The following is a 23,393-nucleotide window of genomic DNA, read 5'->3' on the forward strand; positions in this document are numbered from 1 at the left end:
ATTATGTAGTTTTTTTTTTAGGAAATATGCAAACCCATACAGAAGAGTAGACCAGAGAGCACACCCCTTTCATCAAGACCGCACTCAAATGAGTAGCCTATTCTTCCCATAGCCGCCACCCACTGCATAAAAGCTGGGAGTTACAGGCAAGAACGCCAAGCTTCGCCTTGAAGAATATACCGATACTGGCATTAGGTGCCGAGCTAGTGTAGCTCATTGATCTGCCTGACAATCAACTATGGGAAGCTCTTGACAACGGATAGCGTGTAACTTGTATGCGACCGCAAAATGTGACGAATAGTACGCAGATAAAAAAAAAATACATGATATATTTTTTAAAAATATGTAGTTTAAAGAAAGAAGTTTCTATAAAATATTTATTAATATCACCATGCAGCCGTAAACTTCAACTCCTTCGAAGTGGATGTGTATTTTCAGCTTCAACACTTAGTTTGAACAAGATGGAAGTTATCACACCATAAACGTTCTGCGGTGACTGACGAGATGGGAAAATGGGAGATATCAATGGTAATTTCCAATGATGTGCATAAGAATTTTGTGGTTGTACGACATGCGTTTCATTTAGAAATGATAAAGTTATTATCTTATTAGTTTTACTGTATTTTAAGAAACTATAATGTAATGTAGGCTATTTGAATCATGGGTTATGCACTGTTTGAACAGAGTCATATGCGGTTAATAGCCTAATTTCTCTTCTGACACCTGTTGGTCATAAATCAGACAGCGCTCTTATCAGAGCGTTATAGACATGTGTAGCTATAGCCCAATAATGGACTAAATGAGCCTAACGTTACTCCGTATAATCTAAGGACCTTGGATGTTCTGTTTCGAGGTGAATTGGTTATGGCAGGCAAATACACCATCTAAACGTGAATCGATTCACAATTGCGGTATGATTTTTAGGAACATAAAGCCCTCTACTTTCATGTCAGATCAAAATATAGGCTTAATATACACGGTTTAAACCGGTTTTAACACAGTTGCAGCAGACAGTATTTTTCAGTGACAACACTTTGTGGCGTCAGTCTTCTGTTTACACACAGGTGTTTGGAGAAGCAGTTAATTAGCATAGGCAGTGGACTCTGTCTTCTGTCTGTTTTCTGTAAACAAGCGCTGTAACATGGAAATATGGCTGTGTGGGAACCCTAACCCTATAAAGGTGGGTAGTAGTGTAATATATATATTTTTTAAACTACTATTATTTCTTGCTGATATGAAACAGATACCTGAGAAGACAAAGGTCCTCATCAGAGGAGGCTGGAGTAATAAGAGGACTGGCTCACTGTAAAGGCTAGAATGGAGTTCATTGAATTGTATCAAACATATGGAAACCACACGATTGAATCCGTTCCATTTACTCCATTCCATCCATTACAATGAGCCTGTCCTCCTATAGCTCTTCCCACCAGCCTCCACTTGTCCGTATGTTTCCTTAGTGTTAACACTGAGAGCAAACGTCTGGGTTCTTAACAAAACTTCCCTGGCCAGAAGGCGTCTATGAATAGGCTAATGTGCAGCTAATGAATAAGGCAGCAACACTGCAACATATTGCCAATGTATGCAAGATGCATGGATGTACAGTATATCCTTGCATTTAGTGTATGCATATCAGTCAGTGAGACTATTATTTGCATCATTGTCCTGTGACGACCGATGGTGCCTCTTTTAGTCTCATGGTCTATTTATTAATGAGATAAAACTGCCTGAATGGAAAAACGAGTTTTAGGCCTATAGCTGGTTTCCAACAATACATGGTGATATCATAATGTTAACAGATTAATAGACGCTAACTGCTTTAGCAACTATTGACAATAGTATTTTCTGGTCGGGGCAGTTTTGTTAAGATCCCAGACACTCGTTCTAAACGTTAAAACGCATCGCTTGCGGCATGGTATTGGAAACACGGATCATGTTTCATATCGGCGAGAATTAAATGTACTACCGACCTTTAGGGGTTAGTGCTCCTACACGGCCATATCTCCATGTTACATTGCTTGTTTACGGAAGACATAGGCTGCCACCTGTGCTAAATTGCTATCTAGCGTTCTCCGTTAACCTGTGTGTAAGCATAACTGGGGAGGAAGTGTAGTTCGTCACTGGAGGCACACACAGTTTGTGGATCTGTGCTAAACTACCACAGTAAGTTATCTTATTTGAATTTTTTTTCTCGCTGATATGAAAGATAAGGTGCATATCGGAATGTGTTTCGAAAACCGGTTTGAAAGCTATGATTTATGTTTCTAAACATTTAAACAAAGCATCGAAATTGTAGTTCACATACGGGGAAGAAGGGTTTTCGAGAGCTATCCTGATAGAATTTGTATCATTATGTTTAGTCTCAATATTTGACAAATCTTGTCTGTTCTGAATTTAGTTTGGTGCACCTAAGACTAAGATAAAGATGTTACTGTGTTGTATCCTTGCCCATAGAATTAGGATCTCTGTGCCTTGGCCTCATGTAGGCCTACAGATAATGTAATGCAGTATTCCATAAAGGACAATGGTGTGATATTGGTCCCCTCACGACACTGATAATAGTGTCTCTTTTTCTTGGCCTGGTCTTTTGTCAGGTGTGTATAATTAGATTGTGACGCACGTCTGCCTGCCTCGTACCTCAGTAACCCTCTGTAATTTAGGAGCTGGTTAATGATTATAATGTGCCTTGAGTGCTCTGCCCACCATACGCATCTGCACGTCTGTCAGATGGCATATGACTTAAAATGTTCTGATTTTCTTTGATCATACATGGATAATATTAGTGCCAATGTTAAAACCAGACCGTTTAGTTCTGACAGGGACATAGGGGGGAAAGCCTAAATTATATCAGAAAGCGGTGGACAGATATGATGGGCGTGTATTAGAACAGAGAGATTGATTGGGGGCTAGTGACGGACTTGTATGGAGGACTGAGTTGGGGGAGTGGGTGGAGGGATACAGTGGCAAGAAAAAGTATGTGAACTATTTGGAAATACCTGGATTTCTGCATAAATTGGTCATATAATTTGCTCTGATCTTCATCTAGGTCACAACAATAGACTAACAGTCTGGTTAACCAATTTAGGTAATCCAGGTAATTTCAAAGTGTTCACATACTCTTTCTTGCCACTAGATTTAATAGGTTACATATTTTAAAGGGGATTATGCTGATTTATTTACGATTTCTTTGATCATGTCGTTTCAATTATTGGACCCAGGTGCCGTCTCTTTGTACCACATTTCTCTTGTCCTCAATAGGCAAGCTGTGTACCTTTTCATGTTGTTCTGTACCAATGTTATTTGGCATACATTAGAGTCAAGTTCCTTGTCCTGCTAAATATGCAGACTATTGTATGAAATGTTGTAATTGGGTAAATCCATTTGAATTCAGCCACTTTTTGATAGCACCCCTTTTTGATTTGAAGAAAACCTTCCATACATATTTGCCCGTTGTAGAAGTGCTCAGAAAGTGACTTTTTGGATCTGAATGCCAAAACAGAGATAGGTGCTTAAAGTTGACCTATTTTGCATACCATACCATGAGACATCCATGTCTTCATCACTGGAAAATATATATATTTTTAACCTTAAACATAAATTATATATTTGTTCATGTAACGGTAGTCCTCCTCCTCTTCAACCGAAGAGGAGGAATAGTGATTGAACCAAAACGCAGCTTCTGAAGTTGACATATTTATTTACAGAAAAGACGAAAACACGAACTTCACTATAAACTAACAAAACAACAAACGGAGTAGACAGACCTGGACGACGTACTTACATTAAACACGAAGGATGCACGAACTGGGAAAATAGACTACACAAAATGACGATGTACAAAACAAACCGAACAGTCCCGTATGGTGCGACAAACACTGACACAGGAGACAACCACCCACAACGAACACTGTGAAACAACCTACCTAAATATGACTCTCAATTAGAGGAACGCCAAACACCTGCCTCTAATTGAGAGCCATACCAGGCAACCCTAAACCAACATAGAAACAGACAACATAGAATGCCCACCCAAACTCACGTCCTGACCAACTAACTCATACAACAAACTAACAGAAATAGGTCAGGAACGTGACAGTTCAAATTGGCCTATTTGACATAATCTGAGGTTGTTGTGCCTGCCATCAGTTGAGACACAACATGCTCCTGAATACAGGCTGGGTAATCATTTACGTTAAAGGTTAAAAAAATTATCATAATTTGTATTCAATAAATTAGTTTGACAACCCTGTTTAACCATGTATCTTTTCCAATGATTAAGACATGGATGTCTGATGGTATGGTGGGGTATGCAAAATGGGGAAACTTTGAGCACCTCTCTCCAGAATATTTTTCCATTCATGTCCAAAAAGTCACTTGCTGAGCACTTCTTCCATCGGCAAACATGTATGGGGAAAAAGGGATGCTGTCAAAGTGGTTGAATTCATATCTCAATTTCTGCTCAGTGTTTTCTCTAACGTAAACAGTACAGTGTTTCTAAGAGAGATTTGAATTAAACTTTTGAAGTGAAGAAATCAAACATGAGTTTGTCTTTTCACCAGTCAGCTGAATAACTGTTAAACCCAAAGCACATCCTGTATCACAGACCTTCCAGGTGAATTGTCTACATTTTGCTCACAAGGCGGGCATGCCTTACTGTAATGGACCATAAACATCAATCTGGTCTTAAAGCTGGTCATTATGGTCTGTAGGCTCTGTCCTGTCAGTGGTCTACTGCCCCTAGACAGCTATTGTACACATGAGCTGAAATGTCTGTTGCATGTGAGGTCCAGTTTGTTGTTGTGTGAGCCTCATAGCCGCCTCATCACTGTGGATCAGGGGGGTTTAGGTGGTTTGCATGTCAGCGCGTCACCTCTGCTTGTTTGTTAGTGGTCAACTATGGCTATTTTTACCTGCTAATGATCCTCCTTTTGACCTCTGTGTTTCCAAAAACAAAAATGAGTTGTCTAGTCCAGTATGCGTCAATACAAGAGTAATAGAGGATTGAAGGAATTGAAAGGAGCTCCAGTCTCCCCATCTCACCGTGTGAGTTCCTCCTTCCCACCCAGAACCCAGTGCAGGAGTGGGGGGAGGAGTTTGAGGAGGGGGCGTTGTATGGGATCACCCTGCGTCGGGAGCCCGTCCAGATACCAGCCAGCCCCACCGAGGCCCGGCCATGCGTGGCCTTCGTCCAGTACCGGACCTGCAAGGTGCGCAGGCTGAAGGCAGCCACCCTGAACCGGCTGGTGAGCCACCTTCTGGACCCCTGCTGCCAGGAGCCCGACTACAGACGGATCTTTCTGTCCACCTACCAGACCTTCACCACTACCAGTGCACTCATTGAGCTGCTCTTCCAGAGGTGGGCCATGTCATTAAGTTTACAGTTGTCATAACTGCTGTTTTGTTTCACCTGACCATTGTCTTAGACCATAATGCAGAAGCTATTTCACTGTTAAAATTATACAGTATGAAATGAGGTGAGCAGGTTGTTTGACGTCTTTAGTTTGAAAACACCTTGACGTTCTAGTTTTACTGCTTATTAAAACCCATCTTCTATAAAATACATTTTGGGTGAAATGGCCTAAATGTCTCTCTCCCTCTTTTGCCTTCTCGTCTTCACCCACCTTTTTTGCAAAAACAACTCTTTTGACACATTCCGAGTTATCGCAGTAACAAATAAGATGAGCCAAATTGGATTCAGAATGTTATGTTGGACACAGATGAGAGGGTACGTCGAGAGTGGTTGTTTTTGAACAACACTTCACGCTGTGTATGCAAAGTCACTTAGTTTCGTCAGATTGTTTTTTCTTTCTTGCTTCCCTCACAAAATGACTATCTCAGCATCTTTGATGTAATGATAATAAGCACCCAGCAGGTAGTTAGCCATTACAGGTTTTACAACAACAACAATTATTCGCTGAGTTTAGAGTGAGGTCAGTGTCAGGATAACAACGAAGCATAGAGACAGACCAAAGAAAAACAGTCTGAAGAAGAATAGACCACTGTCCTGTTGGTCACAATCACAGTTTAGATGAGTCTGACACTCTTCCTAATTGTTCTCACAGGGACAATGGGGCTTCAGATGTGTACAATAGTGAATGTCACAGGAGGTGAGGTGGCTGCTTTTCCCTTGATCACATTTATTTCCTTGACTCTGAAACAGGGAAGACATTGTTTCATCACGTTGTCTCCTCAGGCGTCTGTTGCCCCTGATCCAGACTTGGTTGGAGGAGTACAGTGAGGACTTCCGGGATCCTCCTCAGCACCCCGCCCTAAGGCTGCTGATGGACCACCTGCACACCCTGTCCTCCTTCTGTTCACTGGCCCAGCGCTCTGAAACTCTGCTTAAGAAGTTCCAGAGAGAAGGTACAGGATTCACTTGTTTTTCCTAACCTTTTCTGTGAATTGCCTTTGATTATGATACCATTGTTGATCCTCTTCTGTCATTCCTCTCTCCCTTTAATAGAAATGGATACTGGTGGCCATTCTTCCCAGGCTGAGGTTAATCAGGAAGATGAGGGCTCAAGGGAGGAAGGCCTAGAATGGGACAGCCCACTGGATCAGGGTGACATCATGGACTTCTCAGTCACAGCCATCGCAGAACAGCTCACCCGACTGGATGCTGTAAGTGTCAATCATGGCAGATCATTTCTGGCTCTTAATATGCGTCCTCAGGAGTGGATCGTTAACACTCTTTTTCCATTTTACCTTCCTTATCTGTGCGTCTCTCAGGGGCTGTTTGGGAAGGTGGTTCCCTACCAGTGTCTGGGCTGTGTGTGGTCCCAGAGAGACAAGAAGGAGAACCTGTCTGCTACCGTCAGCGCCACCATTACTCAGTTTAATGCAGTCACCAACCGAGTCATCACCTCCCTGCTCTGCCGGCCCACCTCCAGCCCCACTTCCGTCCACAGGGCCTCCAGCCCAGCTCAGAGGGCCTGCGTCATTGAGAAGTGGATCAGAGTAGGACAGGTCAGACACATCTAGTAACTTGGACCATTTGAGGGATACATTTTCAAATCCAAGTGCAGCATTCTTACACATCTAAATGTTAAACTGTATCCTGGTTCTCAGTGCATTCAGTTGTAAGTCCCTAGTCAGTCTCTAACTTGTGACTGTTTTCTGAAACAGGAGTGTCGGCAGCTGAAGAATTTCTCCTCTTTGAGGGCCATCCTGTCTGCCCTTCAGTCCAATGCTGTCTACAGGCTGAGGAAGACGTGGGCTGCTGTGTGTAGGTACGGACTGTCGGGTCACACTGCAAGGGTTAGTTGAGTCATGAAGCTAGAGGGCCAATAACATTGATTGAATATTTACATTTACATTTAAGTCATTTAGCAGACGCTCTTATCCAGAGCGACTTACAAATTGGAAAGTTCATACATATTCATTCTGGTCCCCCCGTGGGAATTGAACCCTGGTCCCCCCGTGGGAATTGAACCCACAACCCTGGCGTTGCAAGCGCCATGCTCTACCAACTGAGCCACACGGGACTATGGCAAAAAAAATTAACAAGGGTGTCCTTTTCCTCTGAGAATGTAAGGCTTAGTAAGGAAATTATTTACTAGTAATTGACCTACATTATTCAACTAACCTTAGTTTGTACTTCATGCCATAACTATGTAATAAACCATTTTTATTGTGTCAGTCAAGAATAGTTGAACAATAATTTTAGGTCAACATGCCATGCCTTACCAACTCTAAATCCCTTTGAAGCTTCAAGGATATCTTTTGTAATGAAGTTGCTAGTGGTGTCTTGTCTGAGTGTTATTTTTGGATTGATTTAAGTGGTTTGTTCTTCTTCAGGGACAGTGTGGCCATCTTTGATAACCTCTGTGAAACCTTCCCTGATGAGAACTGTGTGTTGAGCAACAGAGAGATCAGTTTGGAGGTAAGAATCAAGTACATTAAGGAAAATGATTTAACTTCATTTTTTAAACTTGCGTCTCTGCACAAATGTATGCTTTCTTTTTGCAACCATAATGCAGACGATATGACACTGTTGAAATACTTACAATATGGAGTGTTTTGTTTTGAGAGCAGTTGACCTTTACTTACATCTTCAAGCACCTTGATATTCTACTTTTACGACTTATTAAAACCCATCTTTCTGTCAAGTTAATGTTTAGTGAAATTACGTAACAGTGTGTTAATAGTAAGCCATTGTCCCAAAACAAAAGAGAGGGTGTTCTATTTTTCTGTCGGCTCTGGGTGTTTGTGTCAAATCTTCATTCGTTCTGGTTACAGGGAGAGGGCTTAAAAGGAATATTCTACATATTGCTCAGAATTTCCAAATAAGCTGATATTTACATCATTGTCAACAAACACTACACTAATGACAATTTCCCCAGCAGTTCCTTGAGAAACACCTTAATTTGCCTCACATCCTTATTTAATTTTACTGTATTGGTCCACCCCTTGTTCAACTGGACTGTTCCAGAAAAATAGTTTAACGTGCTCCCTGTGTCAGTATTAACAGGCTCTTAGAAATTGTGGTTTTGACAGATGTTCTTATGAAAATGTTCCTTAGCACAAAACTGCTTTTGTTCACGTTTTCATGGATTTTAAAAGCTCAATGTATTGTTTACATAATGAGATGTGTGTGTGTGTGTGTGTCTAAGAACAACCAATGTGATATTGACCCCATAAGCTGGTAATGGAAGTTCTGACCTAGACCAGATTTGACTGACTCTTTGCATATGCTGTAGGTCATTGCACATGAGTGGATAGGTTGACAATGGAAGGCCATAAAAGCAGACTGAATTTAGCTTCTATCTGACCCCTTTTCAGGATGGAAGCCAAACAGCCATGGATAACATTTCTCCCAAGATATCCAAGCGATGTCCTATTGCCAGACAGATGGTAAGCAATACTTCAGAGAGAGATTGAGTAAGAGACATTGCAAACATGATATGTAGACTTGAGAGATATCTATATATAGTGGGGGTCATTATGTTTGAGTTTAGCTTTCTCTTCTTTACATGCAACATTAAATGGACAGAAATGATAGCAGAGGCCTCCTGAGTGGCGTCGTGGTCTAAGGTACTGCATCGTAGTGTTGCAACTTCACTACAGCCTGGGGTTTGATCCCAGGCTGTGTCACACCCGGCCGTGACCGGGAGTCCCATAGAGCGGCGCACAATTGGCCCAGCGTCATCCGGTTAGGGGAGGGTTTGGCTGAAGGGGGCTTTACTTGGCTCATCGGACTCTAGCGACTTGTGGTGGTGGGCCGGGCAACTGCAAGCTGACTTCGGTCGTCAATTGAACGGTGTTTCCTCCGACACATTGGTGCAGCTGGCTTCCGGGTTGAGCGGGTGTTAAGAAGCACGGCTTGCCTCCCGGGTGGCGCAGTGGTCTAAGGCACTGCATCGCAGTGCTAGCTGTGCCACCAAAGATTCTGGGTTCGAGCCCAGGCTCTGTCGCAGCCGGCCGCGACCGGGAGGTCCATTGGGGGCGACGCACAATTGGCCCAGTGTCGTCCGGGCTAGGAAGGGTTTGGCCGGCAGGCATATCTTTGTCTCATCGCGCACTAGTGACTCCTGTGGCGGGCCGGGCGCAGTGCACGCTGACCAGGTCGCCAGGTGTATGGTGTTTCCTCCGACACATTGGTGCAGGTGGCTTCCGGGTTGGGATGTGCGTTGTGTCAAGAAGCAGTGCGGCTAGGTTGGGTTGTGTTTCGGAGGACGCATGGCTCTCGACCTTCGCCTCTCCCAAGTCCGTACGGGAGTTGCAGCGATGAGACAAGACTGTAACTACTACCAATTGGATACCACGAAATTGGGGGAAAAAGGGGGTAAAAAAAAGAAGCGCGGCTTGGGGGGTCATGTTTCGGAGGACGAATGAGTCGACCTTCGCCTCTCCCGAGCCCATTGGGGAGTTGCAGCGATGAGACAAGATCGCAATTGGATATCAAGAAAAAGGGGGGTATAAAATAAAATAGAAATGATAGCAGAATTCTGTGTATCTGAAAGTTAAAAAAAAATACGTTTATTATAAGCTGCTACCAGGGGAGTGGTGGAAAGGGGAGGAAGGATTCTAGTATTGTCTACTCAGTATTTTGCGGGGGCAGTTTCTGCTTCTTGAAGTCACATGTAGCCCCCTAACCCCATCAGCTCTTAACCCACAAGAGGTTACAGTGATTTCCCTAGAGGAAGAATCTATTCAAAGACAGAGAGTCATGTGTGGCAAGAGGAAGCCATCCTATTCTTAGCCACTGATGTTTCAAATGGCCACAGATTACTAGGCTATGAAAGGACAGTAATCATAGACCAATACCTTTTCTAGCATCATATGCACATTCTCTCTAAAGCTGTGTTACTAGAATCCTCTGCTGACATGCTGTCTCTGTACTGTTGTCTCCTCAGAGCACCTCCGGTGGGGTGGTTCCTTACCTGGGCACATACCTGACTATCCTCACAATGCTGGACACTGCTCTACCAGATACTGTGGAGGTAAGCAAACAGCCATTGAAACAGACTGCTCAGTTATGGCAGCTACTTTAAGTTCATTCTATATTTACCTTATAGCGGATTGCTATCTTAATGTTTAATATTGATAATAAATCTTCCATATTGTCAAGTATAATAGCATGTTGTGCTATTTTTGACAGGGGGACCTCATAAACTTTGAAAAGAGGAGGAGGGTAAGTTGTTGCTGTTTCTGTCTTCGGTCTCTAAGCCTGTAGGGAATAGGATTTTACGTAAAGAAAACAAAAGATGCAGTACAAACGTGTCTAAATATTTCACCCTTGTTATAGGACATGACATGCATTGAATTGGTGGTACACTCACCACCACATTTTAGTGGTACTTTGACATGCCGAAGGAAAAAGTGCACACCTTTATGCTTAAGGATGTTTGCTTACTGCTCTAAATTACTATCTCTCAGCTTTTATTGGAGCCCCATGACTGTTAAAAGTGTTGTCAGGTGTTACTAGTTCAGGACAAGTTACATAACAACCACACAGCTGACATGCGCTCATGATCTCCCTCTCTCTCTGCAGGAGTTTGAGATTCTCTCTCAGATCCGGCAGCTCCAAGCCTCCTGCTCTCAGTACAACCTGCCCCATCACACCAGGATCACTGCCTGGTTGCAGGGCCAGAAGCTGCTCACTGACCAGGAGAGGTGAGAACCTGTAGATCGATGAGGAGATAAAGAGCTGGTGAGCTTTGTAAGGATTAATGGTGCCTAATCATGTCTTAAAATGATGCCCCTTATAGGCCAATAAACCCCTTATACAACCTGAATTGTCCCTTTCTAATATACTGTATACCCAAATGTACTACTCAAATGACATGTAAACATAATCCCTACCCTGGTTTTGCCTGTTAAGGAAATTTATAGAAAACCCATCTAGAGCTGGGGTTGACACAAGGCTGCAGTGTGTTTAGGCTTTTAAAATCAGATGTGCTAGTGCAGGGCTGGAACAAAAGGCTGTATACATTTAGACAAGTCCACCCTGACTTCAGGCCTCAAAAGTGTTTTCTATGTGTTCTGCCACAGCTATGAACTGTCCAGAAACATGGAGCTTCCAATAGACATCTGCTCCCCAAGCGCCTGGAGCCACCGTTTGCTCAGCAAGAAACTGTCCTCGTGAGTACTGAACACTTCTCTTAACAGCAGTTGCCAGCTTTTTAATTCTAATCAAGACAAAAGTATTCACCCCATCTCTAATATACAGTTGAAGTCAGAGGTTTACATACACCTTAGCCAAATACATTTAAGCTCAGTTTCACAATTCCTGACATTTAATCCGAATAAAATGTCCCTGTTTTAGGTCAGTTAGGATCACCACTTTATTTTAAGAATGTGAAATGTCAGAATAATAGTAGAGAGAATGATTTATTACAGCTTTTATTTCTTTCATCACATTCCCAGTGGGTCAGAATTAGTATTTGGTAGCATTGCCTTTAAATTGTTTAACTTGGGTCAAATGTTTCAGGTAACCTTTCACAAGCTTACCACAATAACTTGGGTGAATTCTGTCCCATTCCTCCTGACAGAGCTGGTGTAACTGAGTCAGGTTTGTAGGCCTCATTGCGCACACACGCTTTTTCAGTTCTGCCCACAAATGTTCTATGGGATTGAGGTCAGGGCTTTGTGATGGCCACTCCAATACATTGACTTTGTTGTCCTTAAGCCATTTTGCCACAACTTTGAAAGTATGCTTGGGGTCATTGTCCATTTTTTTTTAAAAGACCCATTTGCGACCAAGCTTTAACTTCCGGACTGATGTCTTGAGATGTTGTTTCAATAAATCCACATAAATTTCCTTCCTCATGAGGCCATCTAATTTGTGAAGTGCACCAGTCCCTCCTGCAGTAAAGCACCCCCACAACATGATGCTGCCACCCCCGTTCTTCACGTTTGGGATGGTGTTCTTCGGCTTGCAAGCATCCCCCTTTTTCCTCCAAACATAATGATAGTCATTATGGCCAAACAGTTGTATTTTGATTTCATCAGACCAGAGGACATTTCTCCAAAAGTACGATCTTTGTCCCCATGTGTAGTTGCACACCGTAGTCTGGCTTTTTTATGTTGGTTTTGGAGCAGTGGCTTCTTCCTTGCTGAGCGGCCTTTCAGGTTATGTCGATATAGGACTCGTTTTGCTGTGGATATAGATACTTTTGTATCTGTTTCCTCCAGCATCTTCACACGGTCTTTTGCTGTTGTTCTGGGATTGATTTGCACTTTTCGCATCAAAGTACGTTCATCTCTAGGAGACAGAACTCGTCTCCTTCCTGAGGGGTATGACGGCTGCGTGGTCCCATTGTGTTTATACTTGCGTACTATTGTTTGTACAGATGAACTTGGTATCTTCAGGTGTTTGGAAATTGCTCCCAAGAATGAACCAGACTTGTGGAGGTCTACAATTGTTTTTCTGAGGTCTTGGCTGATTTCTTTTGATTTTCCCATGATGTCAAGCAAAGAGCCACTGAGTTTGAAGGTAGGCCTTGAAATACATCCACAGGTACACTTCCAATTGACTCAAATGATGTCAATTAGCCTATCAGAAGCTTCTAAAGCCATGACATCATTTTCTGGAATTTCCCAAGCTGTTTAAAGGCACAGTCAACTTAGTGTATGTAAACTTCTGACCCACTGGAATTGTGATACAGTGAATTATAAGTGAAATAATCTGTCTGTAAACAATTGTTGGAAAAATGACTTGTGTCATGCACAAAGTAGATGTCCTAACCAACTTGCCAAAACAATAGTTTGTTAACAAGACATTTGTAACAAAACAACCTAAGTGTATGTAAACTTCCAACTGTATACAACTAGTGTAATATTGTTGTAAATAAACAAGAACTGTAAAAGAACAATGACAAAATGCAGTATTTAAGGTTTTACTAGTGTACGTTGACCACATTTGTTAATTTAGTGGAAAGTTCTAACTGTGTGTATTTGCAGACTCCTGAAAGTGAGTGAGGGATCCAGCAGGAAAACCCATGCAGACCAGATCAGTGTGTCGTCTTCGGGGTCCAGTGGCTCTGAGATGGAGGATCCCTCCACCCCTCCCTCCACACTCAGACTGCAGGTACAGCTCTCTCCTATCCCCTTTAGACATGCCTCTGACTGTCTCTCTCTTTCTGTCAGTCATTGCTCACCCTGGTTAAAGCTGTTTCAAATGTTTTAATAGAACACACTGTACTACAAAACATCCTCTAGTTACACTTTACTAATACCAGTAGTTACAACATGAAGCAATTCAAAAGTAATTGCCATTATGTGGCTTTTTATATACCCTCCCATTCATAACAGTGATCCCCATTGACATCTCATCGAAACTGATGTCCTTGAGAACTGGAATGTCAATTGACCAGGTCCTTGAAGCCAAGCAGGAGTGGTGTTTGCTTAGCACATGCCTCTCTGGTGAAGCATGGCTCAATACTTCAGTTGTCCACAAATGTGCTGAGGTCAATGTCTCAGACAGACAAACTGAAAGACTAATTCATTATTTCCAATGGCACTCATGCATGTTCTGTCTCTCTACCTTGTCCCAGTCTCTGTCCAGCTCCTGTCAAAATGTGGCGGAGGCCTTACCCTCCTCCCTGGATGGCTCCACTCCATCCACTTGTTCCTCCAGTTCTCAGCCTGACCTCTCTGCTCCAGTGGCTGCCCACCCTAAACCCATGCTGGCCTCTCATCACAAGCGCTCTGTGTCCATGACCTCCCTCCCCCTCTACAACAGACAGGTGGCTGACTCCTGTATAGTGAGGGTCAGTGTGGAGGCTGGCAACGGCAACATGTACAAGAGCATCCTGGTGAGCTTGGGTTGTGATCTGGCGGTAGGGATTATCTTGGGGTCCTGTTACGGAAATGTAAAAGCGATCATGTGTATAGTACTCTAGCTCTGTACATTTGGTTATGATGAAAACTAAGATAAGAACTGCTGTGTTGGTTACATTTTAGTTATTTGGCAGACACTCTCATCCAGAGCGACTTAGTTATTGCGTTCATCTTAAGATAGGTAGGTGAGACAACCACATATCACAGTCGTAGTAAGTACATTTTTCAGCAAAGTCGGGGGGGTTGTGTTATTTAAGATACTCTGGTTGGTTGAAGGGAGATTTTGCAGCCATACCCTTTGCTTCCTCATTACAGCATATGAACTGCTTGTTTAACTTGTGTCCTTCTCAGCTGACTAGTCAGGACAAAACTGCCCAGGTGATCCAGAGGGCCCTGGAAAAACACAACCTGGAGCACCTGACCTGTCAAGACTTTACCCTCACACAGTTGATCTCCCAGGAAAGAGGTGATATAAAACAATCAATGCTCTAACACTGTACATATGCCCACTCAAAGATGCCACATCACTGTGCAGATCAGTGTTGGTCAAGCAAAGATAGTTGTTATAGTTTAGCATTAACTGTACTGAACTACAGTAGAAATATTACTGAAGATATTGTTGTCCTGGAATGATTGAAGAGGACTTTTTAATAGTGTACGCATACTGTATGTAATATTCTCCTTTCTCATACCAACCCCCACATCTTCTGTTTTTCAGAGTTACTCATTCCGGACAAAGCTAACGTCTTCTACGCCATGTGCACGTCGGCGAACTTTGACTTTGTTCTGCACCAGTGTCCAAAGGGTCAAAAGAAACCTCTGTGCGCTACTTCCAGCCTTGGACGTTATTCAAAGTAAACACTGTTCTATGGCAATGATGAGTAACTGCAAACCAGGACTTCAAAGGATTTTGTACAGACATTTTGCTGTTTGTAGTTTTGTTTTTAATAACTTTCTTTTATGACAAAAATCATGTTTAAATGTTCCATGATGGACATACCCCTGTTTGGTTTGTTGTCAAGTGGGTGCCATGAGAGGAACAGGTGGAAGATGATAGTATGATGGCACTTCATGTAAAATACACGTGTTGTGTATATACGTCTGATGACAACAGATTTGGGGCTACATTTTGAAACCCATTGAACAGAATGTCCTTTTATTTATTGGTGGAGCGAACTCTACATGAATTCCACCATTGAACACTCAACATTCCTCAAAGAATTCCTTGAGGTGCTTTACTTTGTGGAAAGGAGTCACATTGGAACAGCATCAGCAGTGACTGTGATGCTCTCTCCCTCAGTCACACACCAATATACAGACACGTAATAGTTGTTTCCTATTGTCTCTTCTCCTCTGAGCAAAACCAGTCACCTATTTGTTTTAATGAGAGAGATGACTGACGTTTCCCAACAGGGAGAGACAACCCATGAGCCTTAAGGGAATTAGGTCACAGGAGACGGCCTGCCACTGCCACCTGAGAAGTGGATGGGAATGTTCTCACCCGGATCACTATGTTCCCCAGGGTATCAGCCCGCCGTCATGGCGATACTGATTGGGGCTGTGCGTGCGAAAGGAGGGGCTGCCATGACTGACTGGATAGCATTCCACATACGCTACAGTCAGTTGCTGTAGAGGGGACACTGACAAACATTTATGGACTCAGACTGTCAAAGTTTAAATGATGGTGATAATAATGTGTGTGTTGTAAATGGTTCTGTATTGCATTTCAGTGTTAATACTTCGTTATTTTTTTCCTGTTCTTTTTACATTGTTTTCTATTTGTCTCCTATAATGCTCTTGATGATTAAGTGGGCCTCCATGGCTGTGTTGCCTAGCTACCCAAACTCCTTACTCCGACCAAACGCCACGCCCATGGACGTTAGTTTCTCCTCCGCAATGAGTCTGGATCTGAGTACCTCCCTGATGATTTCTAGAATGGAAATCCATTCTAGACCGTCTGATTGGTCCCAGAAACCGATGGGTTGGGCCAGAGCCAGAACACAAATGGGTAAATTGGCGTTTTAAAATTCGTCATTGGCTTTGATATGCTGATGGGTTATAGATGATCAACCGCTGATGCCTTGTTTTGTACAACCCCCCTCATTTTGATGTCGCCACAAATGACTTCAATGATTGCACTCTCAGACTGAAGTCTGTTACCAACGATAGAGCAGCGGAAGAATTCAGTTTGAGTAGTCAGGCAAGGCTGTGTGCACTTGTCAATTGAATATACAAATATACTGAACAAAATATAAGCGCAACAAGAGTTACAGTTCATATAAGGAAATCAGTCAAATTAAATAAATTCATTAGGCCTTAATCTATGGATTTCACATGACTGGGCAGGGGCGCCGCTATCGGTGGGCCTGGGAGGGCATAGGACCACCCACTTGGGAGACTGGCACACACACTGGGGAGCAAGGCCAATCCAATCAGAATGAGTTTTTCCCCACAAAAGAGTTTTATTACAGACAAATACTCTTCAATTTCATCAGCTGTCCAGGTGGCTGGTATCAGACGATCCCACAGGTGAAGAAGCCGGATGTGTAGGTCCTGGACTGGCGTGGTTACACATGGTCTGTGGTTCTGAGGCCGGTTGGACGTCGGTCAAATTCTCTAAAACAACGTTGGAGATGGCTTATGGTAGAGATATTAACATGCAATTCTCTGGCAACAGCTCTGGTGGACATTCCTGAGGTCAGCATGCCAATTGCCCATTCCTTCAAAACATCTGTGGCATTGTCAAATCAAATCAAATTTTATTTGTCACACACACATGGTTAGCAGATGTTAATGCGAGTGTACCGAAATGCTTGTGCTTCTAGTTCCGACAATGCAGTAATAACCAACAAGTAATCTAACCTAACAATTCCACAACTACTACCTTATACACACAAGTGTAAAGGGATAAAGAATATGTACATAAAGATATATGAATGAGTGATGGTACAGAACGGCATAGGCAAGATGCAGTAGATGGTATAGAGTACAGTATATACATATGAGATGAGTAATGTAGGGTATGTAAACATAAAGTGGCATAGTTTAAAGTGGCTAGTGATACATGTATTACATAAAGATGGCAAGATGCAGTAGATGATATAGAGTACAGTATATACATATACATATGAGATGAGTAATGTAGGGTATGTAAACATTATATTAAGTGGCATTGTTTAAAGTGGCTAGTGGTACATTTTTACATAATTTCCATCAATTCCCATTATTAAAGTGGCTGGAGTTGAGTCAGTATGTTGGCAGCGGCCGCTAAATGTTAGTGGTGGCTGTTTAACAGTCTGATGGCCTTGAGATAGAAGCTGTTTTTCAGTCTCTCGGTCCCTGCTTTGATGCACCTGTACTGACCTCGCCTTCTGGATGATAGCGGGGTGAACAGGCAGTGGCTTGGGTGGTTGTTGTCCTTGATGATCTTTATGGCCTTCCTGTGACATCGGGTGGTGTAGGTGTCCTGGAGGGCAGGTAGTTTGCCCCCTGTGATGCGTTGTGCAGACCTCACTACCCTCTGGAGAGCCTTACGGTTGTGGGCGGAGCAGTTGCCGTACCAGGCGGTGATACAGCCCGACAGGATGCTCTCGATTGTGCATCTGTAGAAGTTTGTGAGTGCTTTTGGTGACAAGCCGAATTTCTTCAGCCTCCTGAGGTTGAAGAGGCGCTGCTGCGCCTTCTTCACAACGCTGTCTGTGTGGGTGGACCAATTCAGTTTGTCCGTGATGTGTACACCGAGGAACTTAAAACTTTCCACATTCTCCACTACTGACCCGTCGATGTGGATAGGGGGGTGCTCCCTCTGCTGTTTCCTGAAGTCCACAATCATCTCCTTTTGTTTTGTTGACGTTGAGTGTGAGGTTACTTTCCTGACACCACACTCCGAGGGCCCTCACCTCCTCCCTGTAGTCCGTCTCGTCGTTGTTGGTAATCAAGCCTACCACTGTAGTGTCATCCGCAAACTTGATGATTGAGTTGGAGGCGTGCATGGCCACACAGTCGTGGGTGAACAGGGAGTACAGGAGAGGGCTCAGAACGCACCCTTGTGGGGCCCCAGTGTTGAGGATCAGCGGGGTGGAGATGTTGTTACCTACCCTCACCACCTGGGGGCGGCCCGTCAGGAAGTCCAGGACCCAGTTGCACAGGGCGGGGTCGAGACCCAGGGTCTCGAGCTTGATGACGAGTTTGGAGGGTACTATGGTGTTAAATGCTGAGCTGTAGTCGATGAACAGCATTCTCACATAGGTATTCCTCTTGTCCAGATGGGTTAGGGCAGTGTGCAGTGTGGTTGCGATTGCGTCGTCTGTGGACCTATTGGGTCGGTAAGCAAATTGGAGTGGGTCTAGGGTGTCCGGTAGGGTGGAGGTGATATGGTCCTTGACTAGTCTCTCAAAGCACTTCATGATTACGGAAGTGAGTGCTACGGGGCGGTAGTCGTTTAGCTCAGTTACCTTAGCTTTCTTGGGAACAGGAACAATGGTGGCCCTCTTGAAGCATGTGGGAACAGCAGACTGGGATAAGGATTGATTGTATATGTCCGTAAACACACCAGCCAGCTGGTCTGCGCATGCTCTGAGGACGCGGCTGGGAATGCCGTCTGGGCCTGCAGCCTTGCGAGGGTTAACACGTTTAAATGTTTTACTCACCTCGGCTGCAGTGAAGGAGAGCCCGCAGGTTTTGGTAGCGGGCGTGTCAGTGGCACTGTATTGTCCTCAAAGCGAGCAAAAAAGTTATTTAGCCTGTCTGGGAGCAAGACATCCTGGTCCGCGACGGGGCTGGTTTTCTTTTTGTAATCCGTGATTGACTGTAGACCCTGCCACATACCTCTTGTGTCTGAGCTGTTGAATTGCGACTCTATTTTGTCTCTGTACTGGGACTTAGCTTGTTTGATTGCCTTGCTGAGAGAATAGCTACACTGTTTGTATTCGGTAATGTTTCCGGTCACCTTGCCCTGGTTAAAAGCAGTGGTTTGCGCTTTCAGTTTCACGCGAATGCTGCCGTCAATCCACGGTTTCTGGTTTGGGAATGTTTTAATCGTTGCTGTGGGTACGACATCGTCAATGCACTTTCTAATGAACTCGCTCACCGAATCAGCATATTCGTCAATGTTGTTGTTGGACGCAATGCGGAACATATTCCAATCCGCGTGATCGAAGCAGTCTTGAAGCGTGGAATCAGATTGGTCGGACCAGCGTTGAACAGACCTGAGCGAGGGAGCTTGTTGTTTTAGTTTCTGTTTGTAGGCTGGAAGCAACAAAATGGAGTCGTGGTCAGCTTTTCCGAAAGGAGGGCCTTATATGCGTTGCGGAAGTTAGTATAACAATGATCCAAGGTTTTACCAGCCCTGGTAGCACAATCGATATGCTGATAGAATTTAGGGAGTTTTGTTTTCAGATTAGCCTTGTTAAAATCCCCAGCTACGATGAATGCAGCCTCGGGGTGTGTGGTTTCCAGTTTACAAAGAGTCAGATAAAGTTCGTTCAGGGCCATCGATGTGTCTGCTTGGGGGGGAATATATACGGCTGTGATTATAATCGAAGAGAATTCCCTTGGTAGATAATGCGGTCGACATTTGATTGTGAGGAGTTCTAGATCAGGTGAACAGAATGACTTGAGTTCCTGTATGTTGTTATGATCACACCACGTCTCGTTAATCATAAGGCATACACCCCCGCCCCTCTTCTTACCAGAAAGATGTATGTTTCTGTCGGCGCGATGCGTGAAGAAACCAGCTGGCTGCACCGACTCCGTTAGCGTCTCTTGAGTTAGCCATGTTTCCGTGAAGCAGAGACCGTTACAATCTCGGATGTCTCTCTGGAATGTTACCCGTGCTCGGATTTCATCAACTTTATTGTCAAGAGACTGGACATTGGCGAGTAGTATGCTACTTGTGTGACAACTGCGCATTTTAGACTGGCCTTTTATTGTCCGCGTCACAAGCTGCACCTGTGTAATGATCAAGCTGTTTAATCAGTTCCTTGATATGCCACACCTGTCAGGTGGATGGATTGTCTTGGCAAAGGAAAAAATGCTCACTAACGGGGATGTAAACTAATTTGTGCACAAAGTTTGAGCAAAATAAGCTTTTTGTCTGCAATCTTTTATTTTAGCTCATGAAATCATGGGACCAACACTTTACATGTTGCATTTATATTTTTGTTTAGTGTACATTCTAAACCATGCCAGATGAATCACCGATTGATAGGCATTTCCAAAATGCTTTTTAAAAATCAGTGTATGACACTACAGTAGCTTAATTTAGATGTTTAGAAGGACTATCATGCAAATAAGTGTTTAATATATTAAAACTTTCCACTATGATTGAACCAAATTGGTTATGTAACATTCTGAAAAAAAGTGAAAAGAAATTCAAACACTTAGGTGCTATAAATAACTCGAGGCACTTTCATCTGCCAGAGCATTGACGTACCCCTTTCATCTGCCAGAGCATTGACGTACCCCTTTCATCTGCCAGAGCATTGACGTACCCCTTTCATCTGCCAGAGCATTGACGTACCCCTTTCAGGGCTTGCAGATGGGTCATTTGAACCCAGATTTAAATCTAATGTATATTACAAATCTGCCAAAACTGAATTCTCAGAGGTTGCTTAGTTGTCTCTTTGAGATGAATAGCGTTAAAAGTAATTGTAAACTAAAGAGGAAGTGTTAAATATATGGCTTGTACAGTGCTATGTGAAAATCCTGCAAACATGAAAAAACTGAATGATTCAAGCAACAGGACATCTCACTTTTACTGAGCTGTCCATTTTCATTGTCTCTCTGCTCCAAATAAAGTTTCTCAACACCCTTTTCTGTGTTTATGTCAACATTTATTATACTGTATTTCACTTTATGATTCTAAGATTATTGGTTTCCATATATCTGAATATATAGGCTAAAGCACAGCATTCTGTAAGACTGGCACTTATATTCATGATGTAATTCAGGGTTCCCAAACTGGTGGAATGATTTTATTTAGACCCCCCAAGTTTCTGAAAGAAAAAAAAGAATACACGTTTATTTGTTTTAGTTGTTGGACATAAAATACTAAAAACACCAGCAAATCAGGTCCAAGTGATTTTAATTTTGGAAATCTGTTCAAAAGTATTCACACCCATTTTAGAGTGATATACAATGATTGTACAAAACATTAGGAATACCTGCTCTTTCCATTACATAGACTGACCAGGTGAATCCAGGTCAAAGCTATGATTCCTTATTGATGTCACCTGTTAGTGTAGACGAAGGGGAGGAGATGGGTTAAAGAAGGATTTTTAAGCCTTGAGACATGGATCCTGTATGTGTGCCATTCAGAGGTCAAATGGGCAGACTAAATATTTAAGTGCCTTTGAACGGGATAGGTGCCAGGCGCACCGGTTTGAGTGTGTCAAGTACTGCAACGCTGCTGGGTTTTTCATAGTGATAGGGAAACGAAGCTTCTTGATTAGATTAGATTGTGTTTAGTCACAAGTACAGGGAAGCAGATGTAATTGCAGGGTACAGCTAAAATGTTATGTTCCGGGATCCAAGAGTGCAGGTAAAAAAAGAAGTGAAAGACAAAATATGGATAATAATAATAATACACGTTTACAGCTGTATCACTGATAAATGACCGTCCTAACAACGGGACATTAAAAATGGTAACATCTTATGTTTCACCGAGACGTGGCTGAACGAAGATACGGACAATATATAGTTAGCGGGATTTTCCATGCACCGGCAGAACAGAGACGCTACCTCTGGTAAGACGAGGGGGGGTGTGTGTGTGTGGTGGGGTCTTTTTGTCAATAACAGCTGGTGAGCGATGTCTAATATTAAAGAAGTCTCGAGGTATTGCTCACTTGAGGTAGAGTACCTTATAAGCTGTAGACCACACTATCTACCAAGAGACTTCTCATCTGTATCATTCGTAGCCGTCTATTTACCACCAAAAAGCGAAGCTGGCACGAAGACCGGTCTCAACCAACTCTATAAGGCCATAAGCAAATAAGAAAATGCTCACCCAGAAGCAGCGCTCCTAGTGGCTGGGGACTTTAATGCAGGCAAACTTAAATCAGTTTCACCAAATTTTTACCAGCATGTCACATGTGCAACCAGGGAAAAACAATCATAGACCACCTTTACTCCACACACAGAGATGCATACAAAGCTCTCCCCCGCCCCCTTTCTGGCAAATCTGACCATAATTCTATCCTCCTTATTCCTGCTTACAAGCAAAAACTAAAGCAGGAAGTACCAGTGACTCGCTCAATACGGAAGTGATCAGACGACGCGGATACTACATTACAGGACTGTTTTGCTAGCGCAGACTGGAATATGTTCCGGGATTCATCCAATGGCATTGAGGAATACACTACCTCAGTCATCGACTTGATCAATAAGTACATTGATGATGTCGTCCCCACAGTGACTGTACGCACATATCTCAACCAGAAGCCATGGATTACAGGCAACATCCACATCGAGCTAAAGGCTAGAGCTGCTGCTTTCAAGGAGCGGGAGACTAATCCGGAAGCTTATAAGAAATTCCGCTATGCCCTCAGACGAACCATAAACAAGCAAAGCGTCAATACAGGATTAAGATTGAATCCTACTACAACGGCTCTGATGCTCGTCGGATGTGGCAGGGCTTGAAAACTATTACAGACTACAAAGGGAACCCCAGACGCGAGCTGACCAGTGACGCAAGCCTACCAGACGAGCAAAATGCCTTTTACAGTTGAAGTCAGAAGTTTACATACACTTAGTTTGGAGTCACTAAAACCTGTTTCAACCACTCCATAAATTTCTTGTTAACAAACTACAGACTTGGCAAGCCGGTTAGGACATCTACTTTGTGCATGACAAGTCATTTTTCCAACAATTGTTTACAGACAGATTCTTTCACTGGAAAATTCCAGAAAATTATGTCATGGCTTTAGAAGCTTCTGATAGGCTAATTGACATAATTTTAGTCAATTGGAGGTGTACCTGTGGATGTATTTCAAGGCCTACCTTCAAACTCAGTGCCTCTTTGCTTGACATCATGGGAAGATCAAAAGAAATCATTCAAGACCTCAGAAAAAAATGTGTAGACCTCCACAAGTCTGGTTCATCCTTGGGAGCAATTT

General features: G+C 43.2%; 1 protein-coding gene across 2 annotated transcripts; it reads left to right on the forward strand.

Annotated features, from left to right (window-relative positions):
* The first annotated feature begins 103 nt into the window (after window positions 1-103).
* LOC129833360 (ral guanine nucleotide dissociation stimulator-like 1) lies at window positions 104-21,091 on the forward strand. Of its 2 annotated transcripts, XM_055897906.1 has the most exons (17): window positions 104-528; window positions 5,064-5,353; window positions 6,060-6,104; window positions 6,191-6,360; window positions 6,461-6,618; window positions 6,727-6,963; window positions 7,123-7,226; window positions 7,795-7,879; window positions 8,779-8,850; window positions 10,353-10,439; window positions 10,598-10,630; window positions 10,991-11,112; window positions 11,491-11,580; window positions 13,402-13,528; window positions 13,995-14,255; window positions 14,632-14,746; window positions 14,999-21,091. In XM_055897906.1, exons 1-17 carry the CDS (start codon window positions 505-507, stop codon window positions 15,136-15,138), a joined length of 2,160 nt encoding a protein of 719 aa, XP_055753881.1. In that variant the 5' UTR covers window positions 104-504; the 3' UTR covers window positions 15,139-21,091. The 2 variants fall into 2 exon arrangements, with proteins under 2 accessions (XP_055753881.1, XP_055753882.1); XM_055897907.1 differs by lacking the exon at window positions 6,060-6,104.
* Window positions 21,092-23,393: the final 2,302 nt, after the last annotated feature.

Source organism: Salvelinus fontinalis, chromosome 34 (genome assembly GCF_029448725.1).
Source record: "Salvelinus fontinalis isolate EN_2023a chromosome 34, ASM2944872v1, whole genome shotgun sequence".
In the NCBI taxonomy this organism is placed as follows: Eukaryota; Metazoa; Chordata; class Actinopteri; order Salmoniformes; family Salmonidae; genus Salvelinus; species Salvelinus fontinalis.